This window comes from Microcaecilia unicolor, chromosome 7 (assembly GCF_901765095.1).
Source record: "Microcaecilia unicolor chromosome 7, aMicUni1.1, whole genome shotgun sequence".
NCBI classification, from domain to species: Eukaryota; Metazoa; Chordata; class Amphibia; order Gymnophiona; family Siphonopidae; genus Microcaecilia; species Microcaecilia unicolor.
Window position 1 is genome coordinate 160,209,227 of NC_044037.1, and position 17,974 is coordinate 160,227,200.

The 17,974-nt window shown below is 45.4% G+C and overlaps 1 protein-coding gene across 1 annotated transcript in view; it reads right to left on the reverse strand.

The window, feature by feature from the left end:
• ADAM23 (ADAM metallopeptidase domain 23) overlaps positions 1-17,974 on the reverse strand; it is a 1,183,145-nt gene that overhangs the window by 344,123 nt on the left and 821,048 nt on the right. Inside the window, exon 19 of the mRNA XM_030210005.1 lies at positions 377-457. Coding sequence (XP_030065865.1) covers positions 377-457 — 81 coding nt within the window. The remainder of the gene's footprint in view (positions 1-376; positions 458-17,974) is intronic.

Consider the following 17,974-nt stretch of genomic DNA (forward strand, 5'->3'; position numbering starts at 1 on the left):
TATTGCCCAGGGAGGGAGGCACAATTTTCAAAAGGGCTTTTTCCTCCAGGTAAACAAACTAGTTATTCAGAGGAAATTTTGAATATGGCCTGTCAACATTCAGGAGAAATAAAGTAGAAAATATTATGATTTTTTTTTAAATAAATAGGAAACTTCTTCCTAACGATGGAGTATTAAAACTTCTTGATACAAACTATGCCTTCAGAAAACTTCCATCATGTCATGAGGAATCAGACCATTAGATTCTGTGTTGAATAACAAATGTTTCATGCATATAACTCCAGAAAAATAACCTATGATTTTCTCTCCCCCTCCCCATTCAAGCTATTATTTGATATCTAGGATTCTATCTGAAAACCTCAGAAATGTACAGTACCTGACCTGAGTCTCCAGTGCAGTGCTCTGTAATGTCACATTCATTAACAGCATAACGACAATCATATTCTCTTGGTAGAAACTAGAAGAGAAATACGGTTTATTAAAAGCTAAACTGAGGTTTAGCAGAAAATCTGCAATATAGAGCAACTTAAAAGTAAAGGTCCCGATATTCAGCAGCACTTACTGGAGTAGGAGTGGCTCCTACCCAAGTAAATGATGCTTGCCAGGGACCAGTTAACTGTTTACAGTGACATTATCTAGATAATGGCACTGAAAATCATCACTAACTGCCCCAACAGTATCTAGACTGCCTTTTAGAAGAGGCACTACTTATACATGCATGCAGATAGCATGCACAGGTGTGAAGACAGCATGTTCTTGATGTGGTTTGGATGAATCTTATATTTAAACGGTTTTTATTAACACTTGCACATGTTATTACATTACAAGCTTGCATAGATCAAACCTCAGAACACATACCATGCCATAACATTTCAAGCATTTAACTGAACATTATCCAGTGTTTTGTTTTTAATCTTTTCTCCCCCCTACCACTCCCTCATTGGATGAATCTTAAATGTTACATGTATTCACAGGAACCAACTTTTCAAAATGATTGGGGGTGCTAAATCCAAGAGAAACTACACCTCCTTGGATACAGTCAAGGAGTTTGCTCAAGAACCCACAGCATCCACAGAGCTGGCTCCTATGTTTGTATTATCTATTTTGCATTTAGAATTGTCTCCAATTTATTTTTTAGAAAATAACTCACCGACATATAGATTACAAGATCTGTTTCACAACTGCTCAAATAAAATCAACATTTGTCTCCAAAATATTTTATATTTTTTTTACATAAATATAAAAGAACATTGTGCTCAACTGCAAAAGTAACAGAAAAAACAAACGCTAAGCTTTATGAATTGTTTTAGTTGTACTCAAGAAGGCAAAACGAAGCACATGGCTTACTGCGCAGTGGCTGAATATCATAGTTATATGGATCATCTTCAGTTGCTGCCTTTGATCCTGTTTGCTCACTCTGCCCCTTTACTATATGAATAGAATTAGGTAGACATGTTTGCCAAGCCTTATCTGTATAACATTTTAAAATACTACTACTACTACTATTTAGCATTTCTATAGCGCTACAAGGCGTATGCAGCGCTGCCCAAACATAGAAGAAAGACAGTCCGTGCTCAAAGAGCTTACAATCTAATAGACAAAAAAAAAAAATAAAGTAAGCAAATCAAATCAATTAATGTGAACGGGAAGGAAGAGAGGAGGGTAGGTGGAGGCGAGTGGTTACAAGCAGGGGCGTAGCCAGACAACAGATTCTGGGTGGGCCTAGGCAAGAGGTGGGTGGGCACCAAGTGTTCTTCACCACCACCACCACCACCACCAAAAAAATATCTCAGCTGGCGAGAAAATGCTTCTTTCCACCTTGGCTTACCATGAAAGGGAAGTCTTTAGCTGACAGAGCTTGGGATCTCCACCAGCTACCACCAAACGTATGCTACTGTTGGGTGGGCCTGAACCGTAAATGGGTGGGCCCTGGCCCACCCAGGCCCACCTGTGGCTAAGCCACTGGTTACAAGTGGTTACGAGTCAAAAGCAATGTTAAAGAGGTGGGCTTTCAGTCTAGATTTAAAGGTGGCCAAGGATGGGGCAAGACGCAGGGGCTCAGGAAGTTTATTCCAGGCGTAGGGTGCAGCGAGACAGAAGGCGCAAAGTCTGGAGTTGGCAGTAGTGGAGAAGGGAACAGATAAGAAGGATTTATCCATGGAGCGGAGTGCACGGGAAGGGGTGTAGGGAAGGACGAGTGTGGAGAGATACTGGGGAGCAGCAGAGTGAGTACATTTATAGGTTAGTAGAAGAAGTTTGAACAGGATGCGAAAACGGATAGGGAGCCAGTGAAGGGTCTTGAGGAGAGGGGTAGTATGAGTAAAGCAACCCTGGCGGAAGATGAGACGGGCAGCAGAGTTTTGAACCGACTGGAGAGGGGAGAGGTGACTAAGTGGGAGGCCAGCAAGAAGCAGATTGCAGTAGTCTAAACGAGAGGTGACAAGGGTGTGGATGAGGGTTTTGGTAGAGTGCTCGGAAAAAAAGGGGCGGATTTTACGGATGTTGTAAAGAAAGAAACGACAGGTCTTGGCAATCTGCTGGATATGAGCAGAGAAGGAGAGAGAAGAGTCAAAGATGACCCCAAGGTTTCGAGCTGAGGAGACAGGGAGAATGAGAGAGCCATCAACAGAACTAGAAAACAGGGGGAGCGGGGAGGTGGGTTTGGGGGGGAAAATGAGAAGCTCGGTTTTGGTCATCTTTAATTTCAGGTGGCGTTGAGACATCCAGACAGCAATGTCAGACAAGCACGCTGAAACTTTGGTTTAGATGCAAGGTGAGATATCAGGGGTAGAAAGGTAGATTTGGGAGTCATCAGCATAGAGATGGTAGGAAAAGCCATGGGATGAGATTAATGAACCAAGGGAAGAAGTGTAGATAGAAAAGAGGAGGGGACCAAGAACAGAACCCTGAGGTACGCTGACAGGCAGAGGGATAGAAGTAGAAGAGGATCCACCAGAGTGAACACTAAAGGTGCGAAGGGAGAGGTAGGAAGAGAACCAGGAAAGGACAGAGCCCTGGAATCCAAGTGAGGACAGGGTATCGAGAAGTATGCTGTAATCGACAGTGTCAAAAGCAGCGGAAAGATCAAGAAGAATGAGGATGGAATATTGACCTCTGGATTTAGCCAGTAATAGGTCATTGGAGACTTTAGTAAGCGCAGTTTCGGTTGAGTGGAGAGGGCGAAAACCAGATTGTAGTGGGTCAAGAATAGCATGTGAGGAGAGAAAATCAAGGCAGCGACGGTGAACAGCACGCTCAAGTACTTTGGAGAGAAAAGTACTTGATGGAGTTAAACATTTACCTGCCACTAGTAAACATTTAACTCTGTTTGAAAACCGATCCCTTTGATATTTACTCAGAAAATTGGTTTTCTCCTGTTTCTATTATTTTTTAAATATCTTCAAGGAGGGTTCTTCTTTAGCAGCAATTCACATAAAGCATATAGCTGTTAAAAGGATGGGACATGGGCCATGTTTCGGCTTTGTTACCTCAATCAGGTGTCTATAAATTATATCCAAATGTACAAATTTTAGATGTAAATGGTTGTACAGGTCACAATATGTAACATAAAACTATGGGGGAAAGGAGAACATATCTTCCTCTAAGAATAAAACGTCAAATCAACAATCAGTTCCAGGAATACTCATTCAGAGCAACAGCACCAACATGGGGTGTGTTCCATTTTTGTTACCTGCATCAGTAGTCCATAAATTACACTCAAATATACAAATTTCAGATGTAAATGGTTGTACAGGTCACAATATGTAATATAAAACCTATGGGGGAAAGGAGAGTATACCTTCCCCCAGGGGCGTATCTGAACTGCGGCGGTAGGGGGGGCCAGGGCCAGAGAGGGGGGGCACATTATAGCCCCCCCCCCCCGCCGCCGCCGCCGCCGCCATTGCCGATCCCCCTCCCCCCAGCCGCTGCCATTGCTAACCCTCCCCCTCCGTTGCTCGCCTACCTTCGCTGGCGGGGGACCCCAACCCCCGCCAGCCGAGGTCCGCGTCCTCCTGCCGCTGCCGGCTGCCTTTGGTCCTTTCATTCTTCCATTGAAGCTGGCGCCGACGAAAAAGTTTCTTTTGAATCTGACGTCGCTGCACGTTGCACGTTGTACGTGCAGGACGTCAGACTCAGAAACAATTTCTGAGTCTGACGTCCTGCACGTACAACGTGCAGCGACGTCAGACTCAAAAGAAACTTTCGTCGGCGCCAGCTTCAATGGAAGAATTAAAGGACCAAAGGCAGCCGGCAGCGGCAGGAGGACGCGGACCTCGGCTGGCGGGGGTTGGGGTCCCCCGCCAGCGAAGGTAGGCGAGCAACGGAGGGGGAGGGTTGGCAGCGGTAGGGGGGTCCAGGGCGAAATCTGCGGGGGCCCAGGCCCCTGAGGCCCCACGCAGATACGCCCCTGCCTTCCCCTAATGGTTAAAAGTCAATACTCAATCAGAGCAGCAGTACTTCCTCTTAGTACAAAGGTTTTATATTGCCAAAACCTGACCCATGTCGAGTCCTTGTAACATGGTTTATGTGAATTACTGCTAATAAAGAACCTCCTTGAAGATATTTTTGGCTGCACACTGGTCTTTTGGTCATCTTTACTGTGTCTTTTGTTGTAAAATATGGTTCCATACGTGTTAAAAGTGACAACATGGCACAGCAAGGAAAAGGGCATGTAAACTGTGTAAAAACAGAGATATATGTGTATCCTGGGGTCTGGCTGTCTTCTGAATGTCCATACTCCAAAGGCCACGAATGGAGAGATTCACATATTTGTATCCCCATTTTGTTACAGATACATATGTAGAATGCCTATTTATGTGCCATCTACCACCACAAAGGCAGACGGTCTGCAAGCTCCAAGATGGAAAATGTACAAAGCAGATCGTTAAGAACGTAATTTATTAATACAATTTAAAAAATCACATGAATACATATAAAAGATTAGCCCGACACAGGTCGTGTTTCGCCCAGCAGGGGCTGCTTCAGGGGCTACAAAAAATCATAACACAAATATAATTATTATAAAGTTGCTCTTCTAAAATCATAATAAAATAACGTGTATATATAATTAAAAAAACACTTACACATAAAATAAAACGCATATAAAGGTTTGCGATAAATTATATATATACACTTGTACATGTATATAGCACCAAAACCCACAAAGAAAAGAACATGCAAATAAATATTGTAAAGAGTATGTAGGACAGGCCCCAAAGGAACCCTGGGATAGGCCAGAATACCCCCGTTATAGGCAGGCATTCCCCAGAAAAAAACTAGAAATAAAGAACTACAACTCCCAGCATGCCCCAAGGGAGACAGGGGATAAGAGAAACTATGTGCATTCCCAGGAGTCTCCAGAGGAGGGCCGCAGGGGAAGGAATAAGGCTGATTCTCCAACCTGGTGGAAGAGGTGGTGGAACAGGTGGGTGGAGAAAGAAGAGCCACAAAAGAGCTTTAATGAAAGAAAGGGTGAGCAGCTGGGAGAAGGGCGGGGCGAGGAGAATATGGATTGGGCTCCTGAGGAGAGGGAGGCAGAGAGTGAGCCTTGCCCTATGGAGTTGACTGAACCGGAGAACACCCTGGAAGAGCCGATGGACTTTTCGGCTCTGGCTCAGCGAAAGCCAAGGAAGTAGCGGGGCCAAGCCGGGTCAAGCGGGAGGAGGTCAGGTAGGAGTATGACTGACCAAGAGGGTGGGACCCTAGGCTTTGAGCCCGCGCAAAGCCATTACTGTGTTTTGTTTTTGAAAGCCTGGCTAAATTGAGCTGAGTTTTGGAAAGCTTGGCTAGAACTGAACTGTGTTTTGTTTTGTTTTTGAAAGCCTGGCTAAATTGAGCTGTGTTTTGGAAAGCTTGGCTAGAACTGAACTGTATTTTTTTAAAGCTTGGCTAGACCTGAACTGTGTTTTGAAAGCCTAGCTGGACTGAGCTATGTTTTTGAAGCTTGGCTAGAACTGAACTGTGTTTTGAAAGCCTGGCTAGAACTGAACTGTGTTTTGAAAGCCTGGCTAAACTGAGCTGTGTTTTGCAAGCTTGGCTAGAACTGAACTGTGTTTTGAAAGCCTGGCTAAACTGAGCAGTGGGGTAAAGCTTGGCTAAAAGTGAACTGTGTTTTGGGAAAACCCCGCTACTCTGAACAGGGTATTTTTTTTCCTTTTTTTTTTATTATTCGCTGCTACTCTTCCCCAAGAGGGAGGGAGAGGAAGCATCTGTGGAAGCCTGGACTGGGAAACTAACCGGATTGAGAAAGGTGAATGATAACCGTGCTTTGTTTTTGTGTTTTGGTGCCACAACTGAGGGAAGGAGGGAAGCCCCTCCTAGGCCATAAAAAAAAGTCATTGTTGCTGAGGGGAAAAGGAGCAGTACTGGAAGGTGTTCTTCAGGCTGTGGAGAGCTGCAACTGCTGAGAAAAGAGGAGGCACTTTACAATTGGTGTCAGGAGTGGGATCGCGTCGCGGACCTGTCGCTCGAGGAGGCCAAGACCAGCAGGATAGAAAAGCCCGACGGAGGGGCCAACGCTGGGAAAGGCGCAGACCCGTCTGGAGTTCCGGTAAGCGGGGCCTAGATTGGGGGAGATAAAGGGATCCTGGTAAAAGGGAAACCGCACTTGGAGGTGTCCTCTGTGTTTTTTTCCCCACCAGGAGTCGCTGCTCCGGAGCAAGGATGGACCCCAAGGAGATCTTCGCTTGGATGACGATGCAGTTCCAGAAACAGCAAGAACTGACGGGGAAGATGGTGGAAGACTCCTTGACGGCGGCCCGAGAGCAGCAACAACCGGTGCTGAATATGCTCCAGGACTTTTTCCAGCGAGGGATCGAGGCTCCCAGGGGCGGTGGAGCCGGAGCTACTGGACAGGGGCCAGGCGGAAGCGGTGCGGTAGGACCTTTATCCCTGAACTCACTTACTTGGGGAAAGTTGTCTGAGCAGGATAATGTGGATGATTTCCTGACCGCCTTCGAGAGGGTGGCAGTGGCCGCAGGGTGGCCACAAGAACAGTGGGCCATGCGGTTAGTGCCTTCATTATCTGGGGAGGCTCTAGGAGCCTTTAGAGACTTGGCTCCTGGGGACGCTGCCAACTATGGGAGGTTGAGAGAGGCCATTAAAGACCGGTATGGACTGAGTACCCAGGCTTATAGGCGTAAGTTTCGGTCCACTAAATGGGAAAAGGGGGAAACCCCTAAAGCGCTGGCCACTAGACTGATGGACTTAGTAAAAAAATGGTTGGAACCTGATCGCCACACCACGGGAGAGATTCTTCAAGAATTAGTAGTGGAGCAGTTCCTGCAGGGCCTTCCCAGGGAGATTAGGGCAGGATTGGTCCAAAGGGGCTGTAAGACGGTGGAGGCCGTGACAGCCGGGTTGGAGTGTTATTTGGAAGCCCAACATTGGGGAGAACCCGACCTGGAGGGGGGTAAGCCCCGACCTGTGGGAGGCTGGGGTTCCAAAAGTTCCTTCTTTAAGCTAGATCCCAAGGGGGGGAAACCCGATCACGGCTGGGGTGGTAAAAAGCCCGTAGTGCCCTCAGGACCTGAAAGAAAGGCCCCCTCGTATGAAGGAAAAATCTGTTATAAGTGTGGGAAGACTAGGCACTTCCGGAGGGATTGCCCAGGTCGAGAGGGATGGACCTCGTAGGTTGCCCAAGGGTTTAGACCTCGGTATACTGCCAAGGTGGAGGTTGAGGGTTTACCGATTGTAGCCATGTTAGACTCCGGGGCAGACCAGTCCATGATCTCTAGGAGGTTATGGGAACAAATAAGAAAGAGGAGGACAGGAGGTAAGGATACCTATGAGGGAGCAGTGGCTATTCAATGTATACATGGGGCCAGTACTCGTTATACCCTCCATAGGGTTCACGTGAAGGGGCCTACAGGGGAGATAGAGATAGCCGTGGCCGTTCTGCCCAGACTGCCACAGGAGATGATTTTGGGAAGGGACTGGCCCCCCTTTACCGAGTGTATTAGTGAAAAAAGAGTGTTGGTCACTACCCGCTCGCAGGCTCGGCGAGACCCTGAGGCTGAGGAAGAGGGAATAGGAGGCATTTTTCCTTTTCAAGGGGAGGTTTTAGGGGAGCCTGGAAAAGAGAGAAAGGGGAAAGCTTTGAAAGAAAAGGAGCAGAGGGGCAGACGGGAGGCCTTGGAGCAGGCAAGAAAAGAAAGTTATCTGCCAGTGGCCCCGAAAGAATTGAGCGAGCAGTTTCCCCAGTTTCATAGGGAGCAGGCCACGGACCCTACTTTAGAGTATGCCTGGGAACGGGCCCGACAGGGGGAGGGCCAGGAAGCCCCGGGGTTCATGATAGAGGGGGACATTCTATATCGCAGGGTACCCAATTGGGAGAACTCTGAAGCAGGGAGACAGCTAGTAGTCCCCCAAGCTTTCCGTCCCCTAGTAGTAAGGCTCGCGCATGATCACCCTTTGGGGGGGGCATAAGGGCTCCCAAGCTACCCTGACTCAGATATTGGGCCGGTTTTATTGGCCAGGAGTTTATGGGGAGGTGGAGAGGTATTGCAAGTCCTGCCCCAACTGTCAGAAGGTGACAGACCGGCTACCGCCTAAGGCACCGTTAAAACCCCTTGCTAGAGTGGAACAACCGGGGAGGAGAATAGCCATGGACATTATTGGCCCAGTAACAAAATCTCAGAGAGGCTTCCTCTACGTTTTAGTGGTTATGGATATGGCCACTAGGTACCCCTGGGCCATTCCTTTGAGAAGCATATCAGCGAAGGTCATTGCCAGGGAACTGATAAAAATCTTTTGTGAGGTGGGATTCCCCCAAGAAGTTTTGACCGACAGGGGGTCCAACTATGTCAAGTACCTTAAGGCAAGTGTGGGAGGCTTTTGGGATACAACATATCCGTACAGCGGCCTACCATCCTCAAACTAATGGGATGGTGGAACGTTTTAATAGAACTTTAAAGGGTATGTTAAAGAAAGCGTTAGGCGAGGATAGGACAGGTTGGGACCAGCTGTTGCCCTTCGTGCTATATGCCTACAGGGAGAAGGTGCAAGACTCCTTAGGTGTTTCGCCTTATGAACTAATGTTTGGCCGGAGGCCCAGGGGAATTTTAGATATATTGCAGGAGCACTGGGTACCCCCGGACACCTCCGATCAGTCAGTGGTCGAATACCTACAGGATCTGAGGACCAGATTAGATAAGTTACAGGAATATTCCCAGGAAAGGCTTGAACAGAGCCAAAATCGGCAAAAGGAATATTATGATAAGGGTACTCGGGAGAGGGAGTTTGTAATAGGAGATAGGGTCCTTATCCTAATCTCGGAGGATCCTCATAAGTTTGCCTCTAGGTGGAAGGGTCCCTGGGTGGTGAGGAGGAGACTTGGGCCTCTTACATATGAGGTGGCGAACGAAAAGGGGCAGGTCCAAACCTTCCATGTTAACCTGATGAAACCCTGGGTAGCAAGGGTAGGCTTTCAGTCCCGGGGAGATGAAAAGGAGGGAGAGGAGTTGGGACCGCAAATAAGAGATATTTTCAAGCCCGGTGAACCAGGGGTTAATCCCCGGTTGACACAAGTGCAAAAGAAAGAGATAGGAAGGCTCTTGAAAGGGTTTGATGATGTGTTGACGGCCTGCCCTGGAAATACTCACCTAGTGGAGCATGACATCATAACGGAAAGGGGTAAAGTAGTTCGGCAAAAGCCATATAGGCTGTCCCCCATGAAAAGGAGGGAGGTGATAAAACAGGTCCAGGAAATGTTAGACTTCGGGGTGATCGAAGAGTCAAATAGCCCCTGGTCAAGCCCAGTGGTGTTAGTACCAAAACCCGAAGGGGAGTGGAGATTCTGCATAGATTTCCGCCAGCTTAATAATATCTCGCAAGCAGATGCATATCCTATGCCCTATATTGAGGAGCTGGTGGACAGGCTAGGATCTGCACAATATCTCACCACCCTGGACTTGACAAAAGGGTATTGGCAGATTCCCCTTACGTCAGGGGCACAAGCTAAGACCGCCTTTAGTACGCCCCTAGGCCTGTACCAGTTCAAAAGATTGCCCTTTGGCCTTAATTCAGCTGCTGCAAGTTGCCAGAGGTTGCTGGACAGGGTTCTCCGACCACATCAGGCATATGCCGCCGCATATATGGATGATGTGGTAATACATAGTGGAGACTGGAACACCCATTTAAACCAGGTAGAGGCAGTGCTGCAGGCTTTTAGGGAGGCAGGTCTCACCCTGAACCCAAAAAAATGTTATTTTGCGCAGTACAGGGTGAAGTATTTAGGGTATAATGTGGGAAGGGGAGAGGTCCGGCCCTTATTGAATAAGGTTAAAAGCATCCAAGAGTTTCCCAGACCAAACACCAAGAAACAATTGCGTAGATTCCTGGGGATGGTAGGGTATTACCGCAGGTTCATCCCTCATTTTTCCGTTATGGCCACTCCCTTGACTGACATGCTGAGAGGGAAGAATCCGGACCACTTGAGGTGGGGAGGGGAGGAGTTGAGGGCATTTGAACAGATGCAGAGGGCCCTGTGCCAGGAACCTGTGCTGAAAGCAGTTGATTTTGAAAAGCCCTTTGTCCTTCAAACAGATGCTTCGGGGAGGGGGTTAGGTGCAGTGCTGTCCCAAGAGCATGAAGGGGAGGAACACCCGGTGCTTTATTTAAGCCGGAAGCTCCTGCCTCATGAGGAACATTACTCCACCATAGAAAAGGAGTGTTTAGCCATACGATGGGCAGTGCAGGAGTGTAGTGTCTATTTAGAAGGGAGAAAATTTAAGTTGGTAACGGACCATGCTCCCCTAAAATGGTTGAATGTAATGAAAAATAATAATGGGAGACTAATGCGATGGTACTTAGCATTGCAGCCTTTCCAATATGCTGTGGAGCATCGTCCCGGGCGATGTTTAGGAAATGTTGATGCCCTGTCCCGGGTGGAGGAGGAGAAGAAAAAGAATGCGGGGGTGGAAATTTAAGGGGGGGGTATGTAAAGAGTATGTAGGACAGGCCCCAAAGGAACCCTGGGATAGGCCAGAATACCCCCGTTATAGGCAGGCATTCCCCAGAAAAAAACTAGAAATAAAGAACTACAACTCCCAGCATGCCCCAAGGGAGCCTGGGGATAAGAGAAACTATGTGCATTCCCAGGAGTCTCCAGAGGAGGGCCGCAGGGGAAGGAATAAGGCTGATTCTCCAACCTGGTGGAAGAGGTGGTGGAACAGGTGGGTGGAGAAAGAAGAGCCACAAAAGAGCTTTAATGAAAGAAAGGGTGAGCAGCTGGGAGAAGGGCGGGGCGAGGAGAATATGGATTGGGCTCCTGAGGAGAGGGAGGCAGAGAGTGAGCCTTGCCCTATGGAGTTGACTGAACCGGAGAACACCCTGGAAGAGCCGATGGACTTTTCGGCTCTGGCTCAGCGAAAGCCAAGGAAGTAGCGGGGCCAAGCCGGGTCAAGCGGGAGGAGGTCAGGTAGGAGTATGACTGACCAAGAGGGTGGGACCCTAGGCTTTGAGCCCGCGCAAAGCCATTACTGTGTTTTGTTTTTGAAAGCCTGGCTAAATTGAGCTGAGTTTTGGAAAGCTTGGCTAGAACTGAACTGTGTTTTGTTTTTGAAAGCCTGGCTAAATTGAGCTGTGTTTTGGAAAGCTTGGCTAGAACTGAACTGTATTTTTTTAAAGCTTGGCTAGACCTGAACTGTGTTTTGAAAGCCTAGCTGGACTGAGCTATGTTTTTGAAGCTTGGCTAGAACTGAACTGTGTTTTGAAAGCCTGGCTGAACTGAGCTATGTTTTGCAAGCTTGGCTAGAACTGAACTGTGTTTTGAAAGCCTGGCTAAACTGAGCAGTGGGGTAAAGCTTGGCTAAAAGTGAACTGTGTTTTGGGAAAACCCCGCTACTCTGAACAGGGTATTTTTCTTTCCTTTTTTTTTTTATTATTCGCTGCTACTCTTCCCCAAGAGGGAGGGAGAGGAAGCATCTGTGGAAGCCTGGACTGGGAAACTAACCGGATTGAGAAAGGTGAATGATAACCGTGCTTTGTTTTTGTGTTTTGGTGCCACAACTGAGGGAAGGAGGGAAGCCCCTCCTAGGCCATAAAAAAAAGTCATTGTTGCTGAGGGGAAAAGGAGCAGTACTGGAAGGTGTTCTTCAGGCTGTGGAGAGCTGCAACTGCTGAGAAAAGAGGAGGCACTTTACAATATATATGTATATATATACAGTCAGACAGGTATAATAAAATAAATTTCGGAAATACATGTATATATTAAAAATAAAAATAAAAAATAAATCAACATTCGATAAGGACATGTAATTGAATATATATGTATATACTATCAGACTGATGTAATAAAATAAATTACATATATATATATTTTTTTTTAAAACATGATAAGAAATAAATCATAAATCAACATTCTATAACCCGAAATAGTTCATTAATACATAAACGTCATATTTTAAAACTTATATATATATTGTTTTATATTTTTAAAAAAGGGGAACAATGAATTAGTAGCTCAGATATCAATAGATCCACAAGAGAGACTTTTAAAATTTAAGCAAAACACCCACCTACACAAAAATCCTCTTTGATTCAAATTGGAAAAATTATATTAGATAATTCCAAAAATACACTGTAGGGAAAAAAGAAGAGGACAACATGAAAACCAACAAGGGATGAATCAAAAATCAGAAATTCAAAAATAAAATAAATAAGAGCACATCCTAGACAGGGCTGGGCGAAACACGGCCTGTGTCGGGCTAATCTTTTATATGTATTCATGTGATTTTTTAAATTGTATTAATAAATTACGTTCTTAACGATCTGCTTTGTACATTTTCCATCTACCACCACATACACAGTATAGCAATGCCAGCTGTGTAGAACTCCAACAATGCGTTTCTGATACCGCACAACACAATGACCTCTACCAAATCTCCCCATACATGAGGAACATGATTGCCAGGAGGAAGTGCAACTTCTTCTATGGGGAAATCAATCTGCTGGCAGTACTCATCATGGCCAATGAGGCCTACCTGTAACAGCCAGGTGGCCAATGCCAGCATAATGCTATGGCACAAAACTTCATAGGAAGAATCCAGATGGCTCTGGAAAATTAAGTCTCAATGTCACCATGGGCCCATGCCCACACCTGCCAGACACTTGTTAGCTAAGGGATATCATGTAAGGGCAATGGCACACACAAGGGTAAAAGGCTCTGCCACTCAGAATCAGACCCCCTGACAGTGCTTGAGTTGCTCAGGTTCTGAAACACACCAGTCCAGCAATGCAGCCACTATGGGGGCACTTCTATTCCTGGCTGCCTATAAACAGGTGCCCAGAAGGAGCCTATTCTATAAAGAGAACCACAATACCCCCCCCCCCCCCCCTTAACCAACAGCCAATCCTTATACCGTAATTATATAGTAACATTTATTCCTTAGAGAAATAAAATCCAAAAGTGCTTTGGTTCAAAACAACAAAATTCTTAGACTCAAAACTGACCATACATCGACAAGGAAAATATTAGGGTGTTGCCCTAGGCCATAGAGCCAGAAATGCCTGGCATTTCCTTAGAATTTCTTTAGACAAGTCTGGAAATATATATATTTTGGAGCTCATAAACAGCCATTCATGTGTTTAAAATACAAGTGTAGAACATGATTCCAATCTGGTTCAAGCTCAAACATCAACAAGGTAGTTCTAGAAGTTATTACTTCAAGAGGTGACTCTAAAAATTCAGTACAATTAAGTTGGTCTACTTCTCTATGACATTCACCCCCAGTGTTTCCCTATGTATTAACTGTTACATATTATACTGTAACTAAAGGTAGTACTGCTTCTGCTGGTGTATTAAACATTTAAACATTGGTCTAATGAAATTAAAGCTCTCATCCTAACTACAATACCATCACCTGCATATGAAACATTGTTCATGGGTCCCCGAAAGCACACACCTCACTAATGTACACAGCCTTGAGTGAATTCCTTCAAAAATACGATAAATAAATCCTAATAAATAAGTAAATAAATAAACATAATATGATAAGTTTATAAGGTGCTGCCTACCACTCCCATCACAGCGACTTCAAACAAAGCAGGCCTACCCATGCAAAGTCTCCTGTATTTCTGTCAGCGCTGCATGATTTGAGGCCCTATACAGGGGTAACACAAGATGCATGTACACATCATGCAGCTAGACCACAGATACCATCGATGTTCACCACACATCCACAAATGCTGCACTGTATGGATCAGGGAAAGGGATCAGCCCATGTTGAAGCACAAATACAGTCACATGAAGGATAAAACATATGCAGAGCCTTATCTCTGATCTCCACCACTCACTTTACACACACAGGCTGGAACCAGACCCAACAGCACAATGCCTCCTTGTGACTACATATCTTTACAGCCACAAACCTGCATCTATAGATATAACACTGGTATGTGCTTCCTTCAGGAACCTGCATGTGCAAACAATGGCCTCACATCTACACCTGCCCTGTATCTTCTGCTCACCTGTTAGAGCTAAGAGGGAACCTTCACCATAAATGTAGGTGCTTCAGTAAGATATGCACTTAACAGCAAAGTTAGATATGTGCCCACTACTATGCCGGCATTGGAACTGACCAACAGACCCTTTACACTGACTCCAAACTGTCACTACACAGCCTTGCACACAAAGGAGCTACTCCAGCACCAGGCACTCTGCATGTTCATCCCTAAACCTCAATATCCAATAGTGGAATATAGGTGTCCACGTTCAAAGAGACCAAACCCATGCCCCATGCACTGTATCTATCCTCAGAATATGTCTCTAAGCCATCATTTGACACTCCTCTGTATATTCCAGGCTGCATTTGATGCAAATACATCCACATTTTCCCCATATTGTGTCACAATCATGCTAACAGAAGACAGCAGACCTGAAGAGGAGGAGAAGGAAGGGAGCAATAGCACCCTGGGGTAGGAGAGTGAGGAGGAGGAAGAAGTGGATGAGGAACAATCCCTCCCTGCCCCTGGGGAAATATACAAGAGGGAACAGATGGAGGAAGGCCCTTCAGGTGTGGAAGCACTGCATCTGGTGGTAGAAGAGAAGATAATGGTAGATGCAGGGGTTTACAGTTGTTTACCAAAGAAAATCAACATACAATAAATATAATGAACCTTCAGTGTCCAATAAAACATATATTAAAGCATGTAATACTTTTAACGTCACCATCCACTGTTTACAAAACACATTTTCAATATATGAAAAACATTTTTAATTGCGTATTCATAATTGTCAAGGAATTGCTCAATCATTTTGATATACAACAACTCTTCATCTAAAATTTAATCACTGCATCGTTAAAGATTTAAAAAAATTTTGAACAAGAATTTTAATTGTACTTATCTTCATAATCAGTGATTGTTGCCCCTGACATGGACCATATTTCGCTACAAGCTTTTTCAGCGAGGTGCAGACCACTACAAAAATGTGTTCTCAAAATGTTATATCAAGTTTGCATTGACACTATATAGACGTTTACAGCAGTCCTTACCCGCCCTCAATAAAAGCTTTCATAAGTACAGGGTTAAAAACAGAATCCCCATCAACATATTTATATCCATTTCAAGTGCAGAAAGGGTCCTGTGAAAAGGCCTATGGTCAATCTAAAGTAGAGAGACAGAATTGGTTGTCACTGCAATAGGGACACCAATGAGCTGAAAAGAAAATGGAGAGAGTTCAGGCACGATGGGCAGATCCCAACCTGGCTAAGGGGACACTGATAGAGTAGGAGAGGTAGGTTCTACAAAATGTCAATGTATCATCTTTGCATGGTGTGATTCATCTGGACACATCTCATGAGACTGAGGTTACCAGTTAGTATGTCTGTATGTACCTCTCTTCTCCCATCTACTTACTCCCTGCTCCCACCCCACTCCTTGGGCCATCCTCAGCAGTGGCTCCTATGCAAAATAGCAGTGACTAAAATGAGTGAGGCTAAACTTGTGCCTTGTGAAATGATGGGTGACATCCCTCTTGTCATCATGTGTGACCTGCTATGCAGATGTGTCCAAAGTTCTCTCTCAATGCCATGGTGCTCTTAGCATCAGCAAGCTTTGGTTGTCTGTTATGCAGCCTGGAGGGAAGGAAACTATATAGACAAGTATGTTAACAGATGCACTGGTTGTCCTATAAGCCAGAATCACAGGTGTGCATGGCCTTTCTATGCTGCTCCCCATAACCATACAGAGTGAAGGCAAATGCATGGGTGCTGATGTGTCTCAATCATTGTCAGTAGAGTGAACAGCAGTGTTTCTCAGCGTATCCCACATGGGGAAAGCCACTGCATGCCCTGGGATTGGTAACATGGAATGTTGCTACTATTTGGGTTTCTGCTAGGTACTTGTGACCTAGATTGGCCACTGCTAGAAGCAGGATACTGGGTTAGATGGCTATTGGTCTGACCCAGTATGGCTATTCTTATGTACTTATATTGCACATCACATGACATGCCAAAAACTGAAGATCCTTGGCACAGAACCTCCAGCTGAGACGCATGGGGCCCCATTAGGGTGTAATCCTTAGGACTAAAACCTCTACCCAGTGATAAGAATTATCTGCCCTGGCCAGCACTGCATGCAGAACAGTGTGGCAGTTTTGAAGAGAAGTGCCCATTTATATCTGAAACTTCTCATCACATGCATGCACTGAAGTAAAGGTCATTGGTCCAATACTGTAGCCATGCAGGTGTGTGGGGTGGAATGGGACTAGAAGATACCAGTAGTATGGTTAATTAGCTGCCTACAGCCATACGCTCCATCACATTATGTGGTACGTGCATCTCATGACACACTAACTGTATAATTTGAGACAGAGGAGCTGGTCTATGGCTGTGCTAATTTCAGGATGGATAGCGTGTAGGGCACTGTTTACCCAGCCTCTCCTAAGGTCACACCTACCCAGTGGTATTTTCAACATTACCACAATGTATATACAGGAGATAGGTTTGCATATAATGATGACTCAGCATGAATATTTTTCATATGCATCATCAGAGTGGTAATCCGGACAACTGCATTTGGTACTTTTGCCTCCAGGACAGGCTTGAGAAGCACCAGTGTGGAGATCATAGGCAATCTGGTGTCTTGCGAGGCCGCTGTTGGAGTTCTTGGCAGTCATTTTAAAGAAGCGGCAGCAAGAGGGTCAGCAGCAGTGGGCAGAAAAGACTGGGGATCTTTCATGCCCCGAAGAATCCACTAGATCACCAGGGTGGCTTCAGGTACGTGCCGGGAGGGCACCCTGCGGGCTCGGGGGAGCAGAAAGGAGGTCTGGAATATGTACATGGGTGGAAGGGAGGGAGGGTACTGTAAAAAAAGAAAAAAAAGAAAAAAGGTAACGTCTATTTGCCCTTCCTCGCGCAGCCAGATCCATGTGCACCCAAAACAACCAAGCAAACCTATGAGCTGCTGCATCTATGTTGTCTTTCTTTATTGTTGGTGGAATTTTCATTTAATCTCACTTAGATTTTTAAACATACCGGCTTGTGCATACGGATTGTACGCAGAGGAAGTATAATAACAGAATAACCTTTTATAGGTAGAGTAGTAATTTGTTATAAATCGTAATCAGTGTGACATTTGGAGGGGCTGGTTAAAGGGCCACCCTAGTACTGTTATATTCCTGTAGAGATTTTTTTCTCCTGGTAAAGGGCCACTAAACAGACATCATGTTATGAGAATCAGGTGCTCAACATTCAGTTTCTATCTATCTATGGCATTTTATCCCACATTAAACATGAATTAGGTTGAAACCTGGGAGCATTTAAAATCTTTTTTTTTCCTGTGCCTACATCAAAAGAAAAAAAGATGGCATGTGGGAACTTGCTCCTTTTGATTGTGGAATGCAGTGGTATACTATAAAAATCAACTTGCCTTTTTTTTTATTACTACTATTTCACAGAGAAGGTATTGAATAATGAGGGAAGAGTTTCCTTCGTGCAGAACTGTCCAGAGTTAGTCTAAATGTGCCAACATT